We start from the raw sequence: 21,889 nt of genomic DNA, 5'->3' as shown, positions 1-21,889 counted from the left end.
TCAAAGTCCACTGAGAGCTCTACACTGTTTTGATCATCCCTGTTACTGTTAACTTTGACCTGAAGTTAGTATCAGTGAAACTTCTAGTGTCTGTTATATATCCCTGTTTTAGGTGTTGTGGGTGATACAGGCTAATTGCTATACATGATTTTTGCCCTTTAGAAACTTAGAATTATTTGGAGAAGAAAAATAAATATTAACTAAATGAGTAGAGAAAAATTAAATTTGTAAATTTGTTCAGTGTTTTCTGTGTGCCTTAGGTTTGGTAATAGAAAGGTGAATGCAAATAATTCCTCTTCCCTCAAATAGCTTATAGCCTCCTGGGAAGATACATATATTATTAACCAATAAACATTTTAACATAATAGCAAGTATAATAAATCTGTAAAGTACAGGAATAATAATCCATTCATACAAATGAAGAAGCTGAGACTCAGTGAGGGTCAGTGACTTGCTCAAGGAAGCAGTTAGAAAGAACCTGGATTCAAATCTAGATATTTGTAGAAGTTATTGCTCTTTCTTCCACACCACGTTTTCTGTGTTTCAAGATTTTTAGAAAGAGAAATTGAGTTCACTTGAGGTAAATCACAGCTTGTGAGTAAATTTCCTCAGTGATTATAGTTTGCCTAAAATTATATTTATTATGTATTTACATAGTTATGGTGTAATCGTCTTATTAATTGTCCATGTCTGTCTTATTATTTGAGTGGTATGGTACTGAATTGTAAGGGCTGTAGGTTTTTTCTTTTTTTGGCCGCACTGCGCGGCTTACAGGATCTCAGTTTCCCGACCAGGGATTGAACCCAGGCCATGGCAGTTAAAGCCTAGAGTCCTAACCACTAGGCCACCAGGGAACTTCCAGGCATTGAAGGCTAGGTAGACCAGGCCAAGGGCTAAGGGAAGGACTCGACTTTCTAAGCAGAGAGACAGACGTAAACAGGCAGGAATGTGAGGGATCAGGATCAGGAAAGGCTCTGAATTGTTGTTTGAAGACTTCAAGCTTGAGCAGTAAGGAGCCATCAAAGATTCTCAGGACCAACAGGTTGGAATTAAGTGATTGGGTGATTCGTGGTTTGTTCATTTGGTTTTTAGTTTTTCTAGCTCTGTGCAATTTCTTTTCAGTTCTTGTTTAAAAGCATACCGTAGGAAGTGGGATTTTGATTTAAAGTATAAATATGTGAGGCCTATATTAGGCTGGTAATAAATGTTTATATAACAAATGTTTATTAGGTGTCCAGCATTGTCATAAATATTAATATTATACTAGTATCTATTCCTAATATATGAAAGTAGATAAATCTGTAGGATAACAGATGACCATAGTAGCTTATTCCATCCAGTGTGTATTTAAGCATCTTTGGTTTGTAGCTATATAAGGGTTTGTGTAGACTGGTGTAAAAATTGTAAGGATAATAGAAGTAATGTAAATCCCGGGGTTTTTTACTCTAAAATAATCTTGAAGTAACTTTTAGTAAACTAGTTGACATAATTTAAACTTCAGAAAGCTTACAAATACAAATTGTAGAAATAGCTTTTTTTTTCCCTTTCTTTTGGCTGTGCAGCTTGTGGGATCTTTAGTTCCCCGACCAGGGATTGAACCCGGGGCCCCAGCATTGGAAGCACCGAGTCCTAACCACTGGACCACCAGGAAATTCCCTGAAATAGCTTTTCTCAGTAAAGTTCTTAATAGGATGAAAGATGCTCTTTGAGATAAATACAGGGATATTCTTTGTTAACTACCATAATGTCTGGAGTGGTATTTAAATTCCAGACATTGCTATAACTCTTTGAAAGCCAGTTTTCTTTTTAAGTGTGTAATTATATATTGTGGAAAAATCACAGGTTTTATGTATGTGTATTTTTATTTATACATGACTCATTCACATTTGTGATTATATTTATGTAGTTCTCTAATATTTTCAGTTTAATTTCGTTGGCCTGTGTTTTCTTCTCCTCTAAGAAAATAGAAAATCTGTCCTTTTAGCTTTTGGATTATTAAACCCCTCCGCCTTCTTTTCTTGAAAACTCCAAGTTACCAGCCATTTTCTCAAGTTTATGATGCTATTTTGCCTCCCTTGGGAAAAATCTTTTCACAGTTATCAAAATCTGAAAATAGTCCTATGAAATAGAAATGGAGACTAGCTCCTTAAAATCCTAAGTAGTATGTGTGAATGTATAAAATAACCTAAGTAAATAAAAAGTACATCCACATTATAAATTTTCCCTGATTTCCTTTTAAAGATGAAATGTTTGTTGCCAAATTTTGTTTGTGCTTTTAATGTGCTGGGTCATCTGCGGAAAGCTGTCCTCTTCTCTCCTAGGCCACAGACCTCCACCAGCACGAAGCGGACATCGTTGTGTGGCAGATAATACCAATCTGTATGTGTTTGGAGGTTATAACCCAGATTATGATGAATCAGGAGGGCCAGATAATGAAGACTATCCTCTCTTCAGGGAGCTTTGGAGGTATCATTTTGCTACAGGAGTATGGCACCAGATGGGCACAGATGGCTACATGCCCCGAGAGTTGGCATCTATGTCACGTGAGTGCCAGCAGTTCTGAACTTTTGACTTTATGAAATGTCTGAGAGGTCTGGCTCAGTGTCACATGTTTTCCTTGTTAATAATGTTTAATAATACTAAATCATAATAGTAATATAATTAAACCCTGTTAATGGATAGACTCTTCCTGTGATAATACTGTGTCAGTACTATAGCATGGTGATTCAGAATCAATTGTGAGCTGGATAGTCCTGAGTTTGAACTTAGCTGTATGTCATTTACTTGACAGATGATTTTTAGCTTCTAGTTCCTTACCTATAAAATGGAATTAATAATATCTCAGAGGGTTCAACATAAAGTATCATATATATGCTAGGCAAAATGTAGTAGAAGACCAACAAATGGGGTTTGCAGCTCTTGAGCAAAGTACTTCACATGTGGTATCTGTTTAATCCTCACAACATCTCTATGATGCCAACACTGGAATTATCGTCATTGTACAGATGAGGAAACTGAGGCTTTAGAGAGGCCCGAAGGGCAGTGGCTGTGAGTGCAAGCTCTGGAGCCAGACTGCCTGGGATTGAACCCTAGCTTGGCAAGGTTCTTTTTAGGAAACCTTCAACAAATTATTTAAACCTCTCACCACTTCTATTTTATCATCTATAAAAATGGAAAAGATAATAATAGTTCCTACCTCATAGGGTTGTTGGGAAGATTAATTTAGAGAGATTAAATAACTTTCCTGAGGTCACACGAGACTTTAAACCCAGCTCTCACGGGCACCAGAGCTCATGCTGTTGACTCTTACACTACATCAATTGAATAATTGGTTTAAAAAAAAAAAGTCACTGAAATAATACAGTAGCAGTATTTTCAGAATATTTGCCATCAGAGAGAGAAAAAGTATATACAAGTGTGTGTGATGACAGGAGCAGAAAGTTACTAGCAGGATATTCGTGTTCTTTTTATCTGGTGGAGGATTAAGATGACAGAAACTATGATTTAAAATGTAGAGATCATTCCCCTGGCAAAAACCGAATGGTCCTTTTATCCCTTCATCCTGAGTCCCACTGGGTCTTTGCTAAGGCAGCGATGATCCTTCATTTTCTTTTGCTTTACTGTGTACTTGAACTGTGTTAAGCAGCAGTGGTGGATTGTAGTTCATATCATTCTGTATTGTTATATACAGTGTTTCATGCATTTCACAATACATGTCACATATCAGACAGTGAGCTATGTGAAATAGTGTGAATTAGATCTTTTTCTGTAAAACTTTGTAGTAGTTGTATGTCAGTGGTTTGAGCTATCTTCTGAAAGTATTAAAGCGGACATTTTTGAGTTTCTCAGATTTTCTGGGTTAATGTGGGAACACATTGCAGGTAGCCAGTACAAAAATGAAATTTGTGCTTCTCCTTTCCCAGTTGTGCTGCATGGAAACAACCTGTTGGTGTTTGGAGGAACAGGCATCCCATTTGGTGAGAGCAACGGCAATGACGTCCATGTCTGTAACGTGAAGTATAAGAGATGGGCTTTACTCAGCTGTCGGGGGAAGAAACCCAGTCGTATATATGGACAGGTACCAATCTATAGCCAGTCATTGTGGATGTATTTGTTCAGATTTTCTAGTTCCAGGAACAATGTCAGAATATTTATATTGCCACCAATTTTTGTTAACGGAGAATAAATTCATTGTGGTTACTATTTGATATTTCAGTTCTGATGTGAAATTGTAGTTTGTAAATCTGGTTGCTTGCCTTCTTCTTTCCTTTTTTTCCCCTTACTCTTTGTTTCTGATTAAGATCAATGATCTAGACCTGTATGGAGGTTTCTGTAAATGTCAGGACCTCGCCCACCCCCAATGAGAGATTTGGCTATTTATGGCCCAGGTCCTATCCTCTTTAGAGTGTTATGATGCTTTGAAGAGCTTTCTAACCTAAGTAATAGGGTAGATGATCCCTATCTACTGAGTCCCACTGGGTCTTTGCTAAGGCAGTGATGTTAAGAGACTTTTATACAGATCTGAGCTAAAACACAGATTATGTAGAAATTAGTTTCCAGTTAGGTTCTAGTGCTTCAAACCTTAGGTTTGAAAAGTTGTATCTAAAAAGGTAGGAAAACAACTCACCATACTTCAGGGACCCTTTGAGAGTAATGGGCTAAGCTTAAAACAACCAAAGCTGTGGCTTCTTTCTCAACTAGCACTGGCTGGCACTGGTGCTGATACATAGCTTCTGAACTATGTGTGAGGCACATACTGGATGACCATATCCCACCACAGGAGGCATTTAAACTCTAAGAAATTACCATAACAATAGCAAAACTTACACTGAGAAGAGTCTGGTGGAAAATGTCAAGTTTGGGGGACTGCCACCTCTAGACTTCTTACTTAAGGGATTCTGGTGCCTTATTTTCATATTTGCTCCTTCTCCTTAAGGGCATTTTTCTTCAGACTGCTTAGAAAGTGAAGCAGCTTTCAGTGGAAATGCTCATGTCCATGATCTATAAATTCTTTGGTTGGCTAGGACCCCTAAGGATCATCTGACGCCCTTTGCCTATCTAGATAGAACTTTCTTTCCAGTTGAGCAAAGGTAACTTTTCTAAAAATAATCTCTGTTTCTCTAAGATCTTTAGTCCTTTTTAAGGGTCTGATTTTTAGAAAGTTAAAAAATACAAGAAAATTTCATAAAAGCTGATTTGGGGATATCTAATAAGGTTACATTCTTCTTCAATCAAGTGTTAACGAGGAAGTCTCGTTCACCTTTCCTCATTATCCAGGCCATGGCTATCATCAATGGCTCCCTTTATGTCTTTGGAGGGACAACTGGCTATATTTACAGCACAGACCTGCACAAATTAGATCTCAATACCAGAGAGTGGACACAACTGAAACCAAACAACCTATCCTGTGATCTACCAGAAGAGAGGTGAGATTCTAGGATTAAAGCATATTTATTCTTTCTTGCTAAGATTTTACTTTTTTTTCAGAATATTGGCAGTATGGTTTGAAGAAGACCCTTTGGCCTAGTTAAAATAGCTAACTGGCTGTTAGATCCCAGTTCAGCATTAAAGAAGGATCTTCTGGTGAGGGAATGATATCTCCCTCTGAATTAAAGAATTTTTTTCCTGTTATTTCCTCTTGTACTTCAGTTTTCCTGCATTAGGAAAATAGTGAAACCAGTGGTAACAATTGTAACTAAATTTCATATTACAGGCAAAATAATTACATTCTAGTTACTTTTTGATTTCCCTTCTTAACTTGCATATTAGGATTCTTTGGCTTATTTGCTTACAACCGTATCCCCAGTAAGAACACAGTGCCTTGCCCATAGTGGTACTCAGTGAGTGTTGGTTGGATGGATGGAAGAAAGGAAGGGAAGGTCATTTATTTTAAGTGCTCTGTTAAACACTCAAACATCACATGATTCTCTTTAGTTGCCTTCTAGTAGCAGTCGTAGATCTTTCACTTTTTTTTTTTCCTAATAGCAGTTGCCTCTTCTTAGAATTGAACTCACTGGAAAACTTAAAGAGGTTTTTTTGCCCTCTAGTTTAAAAGCAAAGACAGTAAATAATTTTTTATTCACTGTTTAGACTATTATGTCTTTGTTGCCTTTAAAAAAACGACATATGGGTGCCAAGGAAGACTTATTTCTATTGTAGTATCTTAGTGGGCTGATTATTGCAGAACTACCATGAGAGGACTTGGGAGCTGGCTTCGTATGGGGAGCAATTTTGATGTAATTTATTTTATCAGCACCAGGGCCTCCAGGGAAAGGAGGAAATAGATTGTTTTCAAAGCATTTTCACATGGTTGCCTTCTTTGAATCATCTTATGGACATATTATAACTTGTTTCAGCTTTTAGCTAGACTGCTTGGATAAAAGTTCTGGTAGGTGTTTCATATTATATTCACAGTTTTATGTAGCATAATTTTTCTGATATTTTTATATCTGTTAAATAAGTGTCTTAATTTGAAAGCCCATAGTCTAAGCTTTCTAATTAAATGTAGGCAAATCACTTTTTAAAACTGTAATAATTTCCCCCCTTATACAAAGTTATCACAAAAAGATTATAGAAAATCTAGAAAATACCAATAAGCAAAATGAAGAAAATAAAAAGCAAAATCTAAACTCAGGGATAACCAGGGTTAACATTTTGCATGTATCCTTATAGTCATTTTCTGTGCATATTTGTATATCTATAAATTCTTAGTAGGATTATAGCCTATCTGCTCTTATATAACTGATTTTTTTTTTCAGTTAATGACATGAAAAGAAGTTCTCAGTATATTAACCATCCTCTGTTCCTACATTCTTATTGGTTGCATGCTAATCCATTTTTTATATATTGTATAATTTATTTAACCAATTCACTATTATTAAACATTTGGGTTATTTCCAATAATTTATTATTATAAATAATGATGCAATAAAAAGTCTTGCAGCCAAATCTTAGGTAGATCATTTTTCCCATAATTATAAATGTATTTTATTGTATATTTTCAGATACAGACATGAAATTGCACATGATGGGCAGAGGATTTACATCTTGGGAGGTGGTACTTCTTGGACAGCTTATTCCTTAAACAAGGTATATTAAAAAAGAGAGAGAGAGGAAGAAGGCTAGAGAGAGGCATGTGTTATACTAAGCATAATAAGTAACAATTCTGTTACTGTAGATATTGTAATTTTCAAGCAGTTTCTTCATCAACACCTATTTTGTGTTAGACGCTCTTTATAAGGTTGAACTCTGTGCCTCTGATATGCTTTCCAGTTGACAGTTGCATAATTACGCACTGAAAATACTTTATTAGAATTATCTCTTTATGCTAGATGAGAAAAGACATTAAAAGAAAGATAATAGTAGGTTAAATGGAGCAACTAATTAGATTTGGAACCAGGATTCTCAGAATGTCACATCCCTCTCATTGTCAGTGCTGTGTATCTAAAAAGAACAGGCATGTTTAGGACTGCACATCACTACCTTTAGAAAGCTGCGTTCTGAAGGGCTTTGATTCATCTGTCTCTGTGGCATTTCTAAATCCATATGTCCCAGGGGAAATCTGTAGGCCTCAGAGCTCCTGATTGGGAACCTTAATGGTCTTTTTCAAGTTTTGTCAAAACTGCAGTTCCGTGTTTTCTTACCAACACTTGCTTTCTTCTGTTATAAAAATGATACATGTTCATTGTAGAAAATGTGCAAGTTGCAGAATTCCAACTTTTTTCTTCATTCTTTTCTATGATTTAAAAATAATAAAATTATGTATGTGCTTAATTTTCAATTGCTTCATTTAATGTTTTGCCTTATATTAGAATTAGGAAAGATCAGAGAATAGCAAAGGAAAAGAAGGCTTTTCAACCAAGAATATGTTTGTACAGGCTGTTATGAAAAATCCAGTTTTCAGGCTAGCTAAAATTTTTTGTGTATCCTCTTTTTTTCTTTTCTCTCCAAGATTCATGCATATAACCTTGAAACGAATGCATGGGAGGAAATTGCAACAAAACCCCATGAAAAAATAGGTAAATTTAAAATATTGATTCATTTATCTTTAATAAATGTATTTTATAGTTTTACTTGTTCTGAAAGAGAAAAAGGAATTTTATTGCATTATATGAGAAGAAAAATATCTGTTAAATTGGTATTAGAAATTACTTGTGGGACTTCTCTGGCGATCCAGTGGTTAAGACTCCAAGCTTCCACTGCAGGGCACACAGGTTCGATCCCTGGTCTGGGGACTAGGACCCCGCATGCTGTGCGGCGTGGCCAAGAAAAAAAGAAAAGAAATTACTTGTATTCCTTAGCCCAATTATTATTCTTCCTCAGCAACTGAGCAGAGACTTTTATTTTTTTTATTTCATTTTTTTAAATTTTATTTATTTATTTATTTTTGGCTGCATTGGGTCTTCATTGCTGGGCACAGGCTTTCTCTAGTTGCAGTGAGCGGGGGCTACTCTTCGTTGCGGTGTGCGGGCTTCTCATTGCAGTGGCTTCTTTTGTTGCGGAGCACAGGCTCTAGGCACGTGGGCTCAGTAGTTGTGGCTCACGGGTTCTAGAGCGCAGGCTCAGTAGTTGTGGCGCACAGGCTTAGTTGCTCCTCGGCATGTGGGATCTTCCCGGACCAGGGCTTGAACCCGTGTCCCCTGCATTGGCAGGCGGATTCTTAACCACTGTACCGCCAGTGAAGCCCATGAGCACAGACTTTTAATGGGGATTGGTGAATTCTGTGGAAGAGGGGAAATCTGGGTAGGATAAAAGTAGGCCCTTAAATCAAGATCTACCTGTCTCTTTGTGGGTAAAAGGGCTTGGGAAAGCCACTAGTAACCCCTGCCCACTGCCACCTCACTTTGTTTTCCTGACACCTTAACATTATATCATTATGATGAAACTTATGATGGCTTTATTCTAGTGTGAAATAAGGCAGGATTGGAAGGACTAGTCAATGTTTGCTTTAATGCAACAAAGGGATTGTTTTAAGCAAGTTGTTCATAGTATGTCTTTTGCTGTGTCGGATCACCATTACTCCCAGTCTTTCTGTGAATAATGGAATTTCTGTATTTATGTGTTTGGCAGGTTTTCCTGCAGCCCGAAGGTGTCACAGTTGTGTTCAGATAAAAAATGGTAAGGATTTTAAATAACAGGCTGGTTCCGTTTTTGTAATTGTACATACTGAGATTATTTTATTTCTTAATGATAACTCTTTAAAAGAGGCATAACTTTGGGGAGGGTCTATTTCTTTTAGTTTAGACTTAAAGGGAAATCCATAAAGTTCTGCGTCTCTCAGCAATTTTCATAAAGTAAACGAATGTATTGTTTGGGTTCCCTCAGTTATCACAGAACTCAAAAATAAGTGATAAATAAGCTTTTACTCTACCACCTAATCGTTCAGCACCCCACCTCAACAGATGTCTCTGGTTTTGGTGGGTAACACTAATAATCCTGACATACAGTAGAAACCTTGGTAGACATTGTATTAAAATTGTAATGGCTCCTTCAGAGTGTTATTTCATTAAGTTTATTCTCTTCTCTATCTGATACCAGATAGAACTCTTAGCGCATTCTTTGGCCATATTACAACACAAGCATTGTATGGCTTCAGAAAGCAGCTGCAGCTACTTTATCTGAGTGTGATAAATGACTCCTCTTTGGACAACCGTCCTGTCTTTTAATTTACAGCTTATTTTATAGTTGGATATACCACCTTAAATTTTTGGAGGGGAGGAAGGTGTGTGTAAATGAGTTTGATAGCCTGTATCCTTTCAGCAGCTTAGTTCAGATTTTACTAGGATTATGCTGCCATCTCTAGTACAGAGGTGCTTTTTATTATGCTTCTGCTCTTTGGACAAGATTTATAGATAGTGGCGTTGTTCAGCTTTGCCTCTCTAAGAACGGATCCATACTTTTTTTAAATCCTAGCCAGAAAAGTTTCCAGTGTATTTTATAGTTTAATTGTATTGACTTAAACTTGATCTAGATTTGAGTTAACACGTGTATTCATTTGGTTCTTTGAGTCCAGGCACCATACAAATGGAATTCAGCTATAGTTGTGTGCATTTAGCTTGAAGGTTCACATAGCCTTTGTTACATGTTGTCTACTTAGTTATAACTAACTGACTTTATAAAAACAAAAAGAACAACAAGAACAATAATTAAAAAAAAAACCTTTGATTTTGGGAAGGTTTTGTTCCTGACATAAATAACTGGTACAGGTCAAATGGGACTTCAAACTGTCCTCTTTGGGCTGAAGAAAGCTTGGAAAAACCTCTTTTGTGCCCCCAAACTGAACATTGCAGGTTAATTGTCTAAGTAGAGAATGTTTGTCTCTATGGGCAGAAAAATGTCTATCCTTTTCAGGATGTTATTTAAAAGGAGAGTTTGCAGCCTGGTGGCCTGCAGATGTGTTCTCTTTGGCTCATGTGTGTATTACAGTTTTTGAATTAGTGGCCAATATTTAAAAATCAAAATGTTTCACTTTTCAAAAAATCTGGATTTCCAGCGTCTTTTAAAAAATTGGAAGATCTGGCAGTTGCTGACCCTAAGTCCTGCATGGCATCAATGAGCTGGAGCTGCATCGCCATCTTCCTCGTTAGAGCATGTGCACTCCTGTTTGTTCCCTGGACCTATTTGTTTATTTTCCCTGAACCTTCTTGCTCATTCACTTCCTATGCCTGGCACCTGTAGTTGAGAACCTAGACATGAAGCTTCCTCAGAGGCTTGCATTCTTAGCCCTAGCAAAGATCCCAACATAGTGTCCGAACTTTAGTGAGGGACAGGACAGCAGCATGAGTGGCCCGCCAGCTGGAGTCCTGTATGGTATGGGGACTGAACTGGTCCCGTGTCACCTAGCCGTGAGAGCTACTACAGGACATGCTGTCACCGTGGCCCTTTTCCTTTGTGTGATTTTGGCTTTCTCTTTTCCTGATAGATGTGTTCATTTGCGGGGGCTATAATGGAGAAGTGATCCTGGGAGATATCTGGAAGCTGAATCTGCAGACTTTTCAATGGGTAAAGCTCCCAGCTACCATGCCAGAGCCAGTTTATTTTCACTGTGCAGCTGTTACACCAGTAAGCTTTCATTTTCGTATCTTTTTTATGTAGTTGCAGATGATAAGGAGATATTTTTAGAGATATAGCAAGAAAAGAAGATTCTGATATTAGCAAAGCTTGGATTAAGAATGTGTTTTTAAAACCTTTCTTCCAAAGCTAGCTCTTCCTCTGAGAAAAGGGGAGAAAAACCATCATAATACAAGCTTAAAAGAGCAACATAAATGTAAAAGCAATGCTACATGTGGCATTCAGGCCCTGACAGTGACATCAAAGGTGTTTCCTGGGAAGGCAGAACAGTTTTACCCCCAAGATGCCATGTTATTGAAGATTCTACTAGTTTCTTGAATGCAAAGACCTTTATTTTCACCTTGTACCCTAGTACTGGGCACAGGGGATGCCTAATATAGTCTTAGTTTACCGTTGTTGGAGTTGTTGTTGAAGTAAAACCAGCCTCTTGCTTTTCCCTTAGTAACTCCTTCAGTATCTAAGCCTTTCTTGATCTCTGCACTGTGTTGGGATCAGTGAGAAACTTTTCTGTTTCCTGTTGTCTAATTCAGCCTACTATGAACTTTTTGGCTGAATCTTCAGCGTAAGTACCTGTTTCTCTCCCATGTGAATTTATCCTCTTTTGACTGCCATTTGTTCATAGGCTGGTTGCATGTACATTCATGGAGGAGTGGTGAACATCCACGAAAATAAACGGACTGGGTCGTTGTTTAAGATCTGGCTGGTGGTTCCTAGCCTGCTGGAACTGGCGTGGGAGAAGCTGCTTGCGGCCTTCCCCAACCTAGCAAACCTCTCCCGGACACAGCTTCTGCACCTTGGACTCACACAGGGACTCATCGAGCGCTTGAAATGAGGATTTCTGGACTGTTCATTGATACTGGAAATGTTAATTTAAAGAGACTCCTTTATTTATGGGCAGTGTAGAATGTGCTACAGAGAGGATTGGTTACCCTGATCAAGGCCTTATTCAGAAAATACATCAGATGCCTTTCTGTAAATTGTTTTAAGTTTATGGAATCTCACTTTCCCTCGTGCTTTTTTCTTTGCTTCTCTCCCTTCTGCCCCAGTACACACACACATACTCACATACTCCCTCTTCCTTGATGGAGTTGAGGGCAAGTCTGAAAGTACCTTAATAATGTTATGAATTAAGATAAGATAAAGAAAATTTTAGAGGAACTCTAGGGATATGACCCTGTCAGGCAGTGCTCTATAAATTAAAGCAACGTCATCGATAAAAACAAAAATAAAATTTAAAAAATTAAATCCAGCAACAACAACAAGAAGTTTTGGGGATAGAACAAGAAGGCTAACCTTGAGACTCTTGCATATTATAGGGAAAGCTAGATGTTTAACTTCCTGTTTTCAAAGGTACATCTAACTGAGTAGCTGGATCTAATGGCAGCGGTGGTTGATGTCTTGCTGCCTAGGTACCCAAACCGATCCTTTGACTTTGGAGAAAAGTTAAGCAGCTCAGCAGCTCTTGATTAGTGATTTCTTTTCTCATCCTTATGGTGCCAGCAGTGATTAGAGTTGACTTGTCTAAAGACTTTACTGTGTGTTGTAATTGTGCTGTTTGTCGTTGCTCTTAGAAATTATGGCACCAACAACATGTCAAATCAAGAAATTTATGGTGGTCACAGTTCTTCGTTCTGGGCAGTTTTGAAATTCTCCTGTGCTTATTAATGGTTTCAAGTATCTTTTTGACTTCACTGTGGGGAATTGCAGACCCTAAGTGTGTGGCATAAATGCTGTGGGACATAAATGTAAGTTCGTGAGAGGCCTGAATAGAGCAGGGCAGGGAGGGCTTCTGCTCTGGGCTGTGAACTTTGACTGTCATATCGGCCATTTCCTTTCAGAACTGTTTCTTTTTTTTCTTTCTTTATTGGGGTATAATTGCTTTACAATGGTGTGTTAGTTTCTGCTTTATAACAAAATGAATCAGTTATACATATACATATGTTCCCATATCTCTTCCAGAACTGTTTTCTTTTCTCACTCTGGGCCGTGCACCTGCCGTATTCTCAGGCAATGGGTTTTATCTCTAGAAAACCAGTTGGCCCTTGATTTTTCTCTTAGCTTTTTGCCTCATTTTCTGTCTGCTTTAATGTGCATGGTGCTGTGAGTAATTGCCTAGTAACTGGATAAAAGGTCTTGGGGAAAAGCCACAGGTCATTCTTCCTGAAGAACTAAGTATCATTTTTAAAACTAGCATGAGGAAGGAATGAAACTGAGGATCATTCACTTTTTGGTGTGAAATTTTAGTTCTGGTTTGTTTTGTGTTGTATTTTAATTCTAAAAAAGAAATGACCTAAGTTTTTACTTGCTTTGCCATCAGGCTGCTAGAGTGGTCACTGAGACATGAGCAGTTGGAAGTCCTTCGGTGTATGAAAGGTGCTAAAGGTGTGCAAGAGGGCACAGTGCTGATCATTCCGTTGGTTACGTCATAACAGGAGACTCAGATGGGAGACTAGGGACATGTTTTTGCTTTAAGTGCCTCTTTTTCGCTTAGCTTTTAAAATTATTCTTCTCCCTTCGTCCCAGAAGGGAATCTCTTAGGCTCATGTGTGGATTGAAAATCACCTTTGAGTTATGGCTAAAAAGTTACCATCTAGTGTTCAATTCTGGGGAAGAGAAGAATGTGGCCTCTAGACTTGGACTCCTAACCTCCAGGCCTTATTATAACCTCCCATCCATGTGGGGTTGAGTTCATAGAGCCTGTGTTCTGCAAGGTCTTGTAACAACGTTTCATCTGTGAGTTTGGGTCCTTTTGGGGAATGAGGGGGTAGGGGGGAAGCAGGGAAGGCAGCAACTCCTCCAGAGGCCCCATCCCCCTCTTGCCATGACCAGTCTGGCCTTTAACTTCTTGCCACCCACTGCTAGGCTTGTTCCAATGAGGAGCTCTCTCCAGAGCAGGTCAGTCTGAGCAGCTCCATTAGTTCAAAACAAAGCTTTGCTGCATGACTCCAATCTAGTCTCTGGATGTTTGGGCAGAAACTGTCCATAATTAAACAAGTCACACTACCCAGGGTGGCAAAAGGATCTTTGTCCTGGATTTTTTTTTTTTTAACATCTTTATTGGAGTATAATTGCTTTACAATGGTGTGTTAGTTTCTGCTTTATAACAAAGTGAATCAGTTATACATATACATATGTTCCCATATCTCTTCCCCCTTGTGTCTCCCTCCCTCCCACCCTCCCTATCCCACGCCTCTAGGTGGTCACAAAGCACCGAGCTGATCTCCCTGTTCTATGCGGCTGCTTCCTACTAGCTATCTATTTTACGTTTGGTAGTGTATATATGTCCATGCCACTCTCTCACTTTGTCACAGCTTACCCTTCCCCCTCCCCATATCCTCAAGTCCATTCTCTAGTAGGTCTATGTCTTTATTCCCGTCTTACCCCTAGGTTCTCCATGACTTTTTTTTTTCTTAGATTCCATATATATGTGTTAGCATATGGTATTTGTTTTTCTTTTTCTGACTTAACTTCACTCTGTATGACAGACTCTAGGTCCATCCACCTCACTACAAATAACTCAATTTCGTTTCTTTTTATGGCTGAGTAATATTCCATTGTATATATGTGCCACATCTTCTTTATCCATTCGTCTGTTGATGGACACTTAGGTTGCTTCCATGTCCCAGCAATTCCACTACTGGGCATATACCCTGAGAAAACCATAATGCAAAAAGAGTTATGTACCAAAATGTTCATTGCAGCTCTATTTACAATGTCCTGGATTTATAGGGATCAAAGACTGAATGTTCAGCCTCTGTGCTTATCCTTCCATAGTCCTTGGGATATAAGCAGGTCTCTAATTCTGTGACACAGAGAGCTGAAAGAGAGACTGGTTCAATCCACACTTGCTAGCATCTTTTTTTTTTTTTTTTTTTTTTTTGCGGTGCGGGGGCCTCTCACCGCTGTGGCCCCTCCCGCTGCGGAGCACAGGCTCCGGACGCGCAGGCTCAGCGGCCATAGCTCAGGGCCCAACCGCTCCGTGGCATGTGGGATCTTCCCGGACCAGGGCACGAACCCCTGTCCCCTGCATCGGCAGGCGGACTCTCAACCACTGCGCCACCAGGGAAGCCCCTAGCATCCTTTTTAAAACCTTTTGAAGGCGGTATTCTTTGAGGTAGACTTTGGAGGCCTGACATCCAAGACCTTGTGTGTGACGTTTTCATAAAAGTACATATCTTTGGTCTAAAGTGTCTTCTTTTAATATAACACTAGTGAAAATGATGTAGTATGATCAGCTCTGAGTGCTATAGAACCACACATGTGCACGTGTTCTGAATGCCAAATGAGACTGTGTGTATGATGACTTAAATGTAGATGACTAGAATTTTATATAGGGAGTCACCAGGCATTTTAGTATATCCAAAACCAGCACTCTGAATTCCTGACACTGTTACTTGACTTAGGAAAGTTTATGCCTGCTGCTTCTCTGCCTCTTTGAGGTACTCCCAGCTATCTTACTGCAGTCCTATAAGTTTAAGTGCAATATATAGAAACACATATGGATATATACAGATTATATATAAGGTGTGACTATAAAGCAGGTAGACTACTATTTTGTATCTGTCTTGGGGAAGCCAGCTCATTACTTTAGAGTCAAATTATACCAAAAATTTGAGATGTGATTGGCTGGCTTAGGCCAACTCTTGGTAAAGCTGGACTTTCAAGTCCAGTGCCTCCTTACTCCAACTCTTTAGAGACTTGTTGTTTCTCGGGTTTGTTAGAATTGAGACTTTTCCCCAGTCATATTTGTACTATCTCATGTTTGCATATCTTCTTACATTTCTTTGCCTAGGAACAAGGAAGTCTACCTGTAAGGAGTTTTCTAAATGGAGAATTAAAACCTAATATTTAATACTATGAGTTCTCCCATGTATATACTAATTTATCTGTGAAAGTAATACTTTATTAAATGAAGAAAATGATGCTTTCTTCATTTAATAAGGTATTTTCCATATTCTGGAAAATCTATAAACCAATATAGAATAGATTGAAATTTTAACTGTTCAGGGGCCAAACTGAAACCCTTTCTACTGGCAAATCTTCTTTTTTCAGGGCCCTGGTGACATGATGTAAAAATTTGCTCTAAGCTATTCGTGTCCATTACATAGCTAGATTTAAAAATATAATAATAAACATTAACATTTCTAAGCAAAAGGTATATTAACAGTGACCTTTCATTACCCAGAGTAAAGCACAGATAATTGAAATCCATAGATAATCAGTGTTTCAACTTTTCTATCAAACAATTGATTGATTTATAGTTCTTCCTTCTCCCTACCCTTTCCCACAAGCATCTCCTTTTCAGTGGAGTGGGGCTAATGTGTAGTCAGAAATTGAAAAGCAGGAATCACGGAGGGGCTAGAAACCAGCAAACATATAGGCAGCCCAGTTAGCTGTAGGTGGTCAACCTGATGACAGTGGTTAATGGTGAGTTTAGATGTCACTCTTCATTCTTCTGCTTTGGCATAGTCTCCTGCCCTGAGTTCTAGGCTGTCTCTCCTATAACCACCAAAGAACTCTTAGCACATATTGGAAGAAAAAAGCTGTGTATGATGCAGAGGAAATCCCATCATTTGAATACATTTCTTTGGATCTTTGCAAATACTTGCTTTTCCACTATTCTTGAAGGAGCCTCAACCTTTCCTACAACCCATAGCTTGGCTTGTAGGAAAGGTTGAATTATCCTCTAAGACTACGTTGGTCTTAATTCTGTAAAACCAGTTTGTTTTTATGTGGTCTTAAAGATGTTTAGAAGGTGGCATAGGTTACTGAATTGTCCACCTGCCAGCACTCTGATATAGCACAAAAAGTCAATTTCCTCATTCTTCATTGTTCTAGCATTGAGCTCCAGGATGGATGAGGGTTTATGGTCCTATGATCATAAGCTTCCAAAACTGGTCACCATTCGCTTAAATTGCTTAGGTTCCCCAAATGCCTCGGGGCTCTAGGAGCGTTGGCAGGGCCTGAGGTAGGCTTGGTAGAGTTCTGTAACCTCTGTGTGCATCGCCACCAGATCATGCCCAGCAGTGGCGTTTCCCTTCTAAGGTCGTTAGATTTGGTGGAAAGCGACCTCTTCCCTCATCTGGTGTTATGGAAAGAAGTTTTGAGTTGTGCTTCAAAAGTGGTACCATCTTTTTAACATAACTTTCATGTTTTATCTTTTATTTTTTTCACTTTTTAGAAGTTTTTAAAAGGCCCTGCTTAGTCACTGTACAGGGTGAGTCAGAGGCAGTTTCACCAAGCTGTAGTAATTGCTGTTTTACTAGTTGCACATTTAGAATACAAAGGAGGCATCAGAAACACACTGATTTTCTCTAAAGCCACTTCCTTGTACACAGAGTCTGAGCAGGGACAGCGCCAGGCATCTCCCTGTAAAGGCACCTGCCAATGAGGATATTTCTGGAAGAACTAGGCAAGAAAGGGAAACCTCACTCACATGCAGTCTCTGAGGCGAGCCTGGGCTTGGCTCTTGGTACAGGGTATGCTTAGGCCACACACGATGCTTGCCTTACTTTAAAGCTGTTTGCCACAGTCCTGTTAAATAGTGTGGAAGTCCTTTTGCAGTCTGGTGTGCATGCCATATGATCAGGACAGCTTTTCCCACCTTACCTGGTTTCCTACAAGCAGGTAGGAAATATAGTGAATTTACCCTAAAATGTCCAGTCTGTATTTATGTATCTTGTCAGTGTTTTGCTGTTGGTTTTCTAAAACAATCTGATCAATAAATCTTATCCAGATCTATTTGGTTCAAGGCCACCTTGATTGTCTGACAGTAACTTGTGTATGTGAGCTCACCTCTATGACCCAAGCGTCAGTCCAACCTACCTCCGCCACTCCCTTTACCACCCCACAGGGTCCAGTTTTCTCTCTGTGTCGTCTACCTTTCACACCCACCCACTGTGGGCGCCTTCTCTCTGCTCCCCCTCTGCAACTCCTGGACACACGTAATCCACTCAACGCAACGTGGCTCCCTCCAGGACATCAGCAAGGGAGTAACTGTGGGGCAAGGCATACTCCCTTTTACTGCCCCCTCCCATATATTCCCCAGACCACCTCCACACAAGTTTATATGGATGTATCAAGACTTCTGAAGGGTTGGAGGAGCTACAGGGAATTCAGAGGAAGAATGTGAACCTTTACATACAGAGTCACGACTATCTGTATGATTCAAGGGAAAAGCCCCAGGAGGATCTGAGCCCTTCGCCAAGGTCCTTTGGGAATGAAACCACAGTTCCTAGTTCTGGAACTGGTCTTCCAGATGCTTCCTTCTCCAAGACCTCTGCTTTGTGTAGTTTCACTTCTAATGAGATCCCCTCTCCCAGTAGTACTTTTCTTCATGTCTCTTTAAGTGTGAAGTAGGGTGGACACTCGCAAGTCTGGTCACTTTTAAGGTCTCCCATCCAGAATTGCACATGCACCTTTCGTTTTCCAGTGTTTCCATTGACAAACTTTTGGATCAAATACACCTTCCCGGGATGAATAATCTTAGATATTATAAATCCACAAGGAGGAAAAGATATAATTTCTGCCCCTTAATTAATTCATAAACCTTCCCAGCCCACCTTACAGTTAACATTTTACAGTTATTATGCAGAGCAATTTTATTTCCTTTGGTTTATTTTTCCTGTCTCTTCAAAAGTATACTCCCCTCAGACCTCCCAGGAATAAGAAATGGACCTTACACCTTTTAAACCAGCCAGAGCTTCAAAATGAACTCATGTTAGTATCTGATTTGGTTCTTAGATGAGACCCATTGTAGCTTAGGAGGAGTTTTCAGTGGCTTAGTTGGTTCGGGTGGGTTTGTTCTGCCAGTTTCATGCATAAAATTCTAGTTTGTCAAAATGCTATCACTAAACTACTGTTAACTGAATAGTACAACCACATTCTCTTGAGTTACTCTTCTGCAGTAATTGTTTGAGGGGAGAAGACATTGATAAAACTATCCAGTTCCCAAACTACCTTCAGATGAAAGGCCCAGGTTCCAGACCAGCCCTAGGCTATAGAATTTTCCATGATGATGGAAATGTTCTGTGTTTGCACTGTCCAATATGTAGTAGCCACTAGCTGCTGGCTCTTGAGCACTTCAAATGTGGTTTTTGTGACTGAGAAACTAAATTTTAAATTTGATTTAGGGCATCCCTGGTGGCGCAGTGGTTGAGAATCTGCCTGCCAATGCAGGGGACACGGGTTCGAGCCCTGGTCCGGGAAGATCCCACATGCCGCGGAGCAACTAAGCCCGTGCACCACAACTACTGAGCCTGCACTCTAGAGCCCGCGAGCCACAACTACTGAGCCCACGTGCTGCAACTACTGAAGCCTGTGTGCCTAGAGCCCGTGCTCCGCAACAAGAGAAGCCACTGCAATAAGAAGCCCACGCACCACAACAAAGAGTAGCCCCTGCTCACCACAACTAGAGAAAGCCCGCGCGCAGCAACAAAGACGCAATGCAGCCAGAAATAAAATAAAAAAATAAAACAAATCTAAAAAAAACTTTTTTTTTTAATTTTTGATTTAAATTTATTTAAATGTAAATAGTCACACGTGGCTAGTGGCTACCTAGACAGTACAGTTCTAGAAAAAGACATCCTGGAGAATTGGGAGACCAGGGCTTGGCTCTTGGCTCAGTCCATAATAGTTCTGTATGCAATTTGCTTTCCTTTGGGCCTTGGTTTACTCATCTGTCAAGTGAGGAGTTTGGCTAGATAATCTCCAAGGTCCCTTTCAGACCTAACATTCTGTGATTATGACCAAAGGCCTGGAGCATAATGGTGAACATCATACGTGAGAATCCACACTAGGACTGGACTTGCATTAGCTCTTCACCTTGATCTTCATATTAAAATCGTTGATCCTACTTTGATAGGAGGTCTACTGCAAAAGCCAGGTAGTTCCTTAGTGAGTGACACAGTAAAGGGTACCCACTTGCTCATTGCAGGCTCCGAGGAAGAGTGCTGAAAATGGAGTATGGAATAGAACAAGGCCAGCTGCCAGACTCACCTATGACCCACTGGTTTCCAAGCACGAGGCCTGCTTGTTAAAAACAGATTCCCGGGCCCAAATCCCAAGGATTCTGTTCTTGTAGGTGGGTTATTTTAACATACTCCTCAGTTGATTACAATTTAGCTGGTTTACAACATTTGGGAATCCTTGTCCCACAGCTGAGCTAACTGTCTGGTACTGGCTGAGATGACCAGGAGACCTCCCTACCTTACTTGTCACTGTCACACTTCATTGCCCAACAGGGAACTAGAGCAAAGGTCAGAATAAGTGCTTCCCAAAACTTGCTCTGTTAGAACTCAGTGTGAAGATGGCAGACTGGCCACCCACATTCTCCTCCTCTCCCCCTTGGAAAACCACTAGTAATGATAGTAAAATGGCCTTAGTTTTCTTTTCCCTAAAATGGGGCTAATAACAATAACCTGTCTCTTGACATTATTGTGTGCCTTAAATGAGCAGATACATGTAAAGTGCTCAGAACGATGTTTGGCACATAGTAAGCATTATTAGGTTGCTCTCTGGAGTTGAAGGAATAAGAAATAAAGGTGAAGTACTTTTACTTACTAAAATTATAAAAATAACCAATAAAGAAACTAAATATGAGAGGATGAGACAGGAGAGGTGGAGTGATGGAAGTGAGATAAATCCTCATCTTCCATACCAGGAAGGAAAAATACAGAATGTCTCAAATAACCAGGAAACACATTAATTAGAGATGTAAAGGTATCCAGAGAAAGACAAAAGAGCTAACAGTTGTAAGACAGGTTGGAAGGTAAGAAGAGCTGCAGCAGGGGCTGCTGTTTTTTCAAGTGTGTTCTTGGTTTTTGTTTGTTTGTTTTCCTTTTTTCCCCTTTATAAAGCAGAATTTCACAGCTCTTTCAATTTAGTTCTTCAGGATACCGTAAATCTGGGTCCCTTCTGACCAAGTCTGGCTGTAAATGATTGGGTAATTCAAAGGATGGGGAAGCCTTACCCCATTCACAGATTGCGAAGCCAAGACAAGCCAAGTCAGAGGATTTGCCACGAGAGCTAGCCTGAACCGCAAAGCCCAGAAAAGGGGCGCCCTGCCTGCAATTCCGAGAGGTTTTCTGTAATAACTGCCACCCGCCGGGCGGGGCCTGGCTGCAGGCAGCAAGTCGTTACCGAAAGAACCCTTATCGAAGGGCGTCTGGAGAACCACATCCGCCCACCCTAGCCGCCCGGGGGTGGGCTGTTCCGGGCAATGAAGCCCTGGGCTGGGGCAGGGAAGGGCTCTGCTGTCAGGACTTCGGGGTGCGCTGGGGTGACAGCTTCAGGGACGCCGGATCCCCGACGCGCCACCTCCACTCCTGCAGTGAGACCCCCGCCGCCCCGGCTTTTGCCCGGTTGGGCCTTGGACACACGGCGGGGCAGTCGAGAGTCGAGTTTCTCCGTCCGCAGCAAGATTACTTGGTGCTGCACTCAAGCGTCGCGAAGAGCCGTCCCGGTGGCTCCCCTGCCTCCCCCTAGCGGGGATGGAGCCGGCGGAGCTCCTCCCGGAGCGGGCAACCGCCAGCCGGCTGGACCCGGAAAGAAGTGGTGGTGGTGGAGGGGGTCCGGCGCTCACTACCTCTGGGTCGGTTCCTAACTGAGCACCTACTACGTGCCGAGCGCAGTGCCGGGTGCTGGGGATGCAGCAGGGAATATGGCCCTGCCTTCAGGGAGCTTGCATCTGGGTGCGGGTCGGGGTGGGGGGCTAATGTGAATACTATTTTACGTTTTACATAGAAAAGTTAGATAAAGCCATTTTAAGAACCCAGTGAATGAGCAGGAAGAGCTAGAAAGCGCCATGAGGAAGAATGTT

The 21,889-nt window shown here is 40.3% G+C and overlaps 1 protein-coding gene across 2 annotated transcripts in view; it reads left to right on the top strand.

Moving 5' to 3' along the window:
* KLHDC10 (kelch domain containing 10) overlaps window positions 1–17,811 on the top strand; it is a 59,111-nt gene extending 41,300 nt beyond the window's left edge. For both annotated transcript variants that reach the window (XM_004272201.3, XM_049714503.1), the window contains 8 exons: window positions 2,322–2,543; window positions 3,924–4,078; window positions 5,278–5,426; window positions 7,005–7,089; window positions 7,952–8,018; window positions 9,070–9,117; window positions 10,922–11,061; window positions 11,693–17,811. In XM_004272201.3, the coding sequence (XP_004272249.1) occupies window positions 2,322–2,543; window positions 3,924–4,078; window positions 5,278–5,426; window positions 7,005–7,089; window positions 7,952–8,018; window positions 9,070–9,117; window positions 10,922–11,061; window positions 11,693–11,902 (1,076 nt within the window). In that variant the 3' untranslated portion in view covers window positions 11,903–17,811. The remainder of the gene's footprint in view (window positions 1–2,321; window positions 2,544–3,923; window positions 4,079–5,277; window positions 5,427–7,004; window positions 7,090–7,951; window positions 8,019–9,069; window positions 9,118–10,921; window positions 11,062–11,692) is intronic.
* Window positions 17,812–21,889: the final 4,078 nt, after the last annotated feature.

Source organism: Orcinus orca, chromosome 9, assembly GCF_937001465.1.
Source record: "Orcinus orca chromosome 9, mOrcOrc1.1, whole genome shotgun sequence".
NCBI classification, from domain to species: Eukaryota; Metazoa; Chordata; class Mammalia; order Artiodactyla; family Delphinidae; genus Orcinus; species Orcinus orca.
Note: the sequence above shows the minus strand (reverse complement) of the source record. Positions and strands in the feature narration are given on the sequence as shown.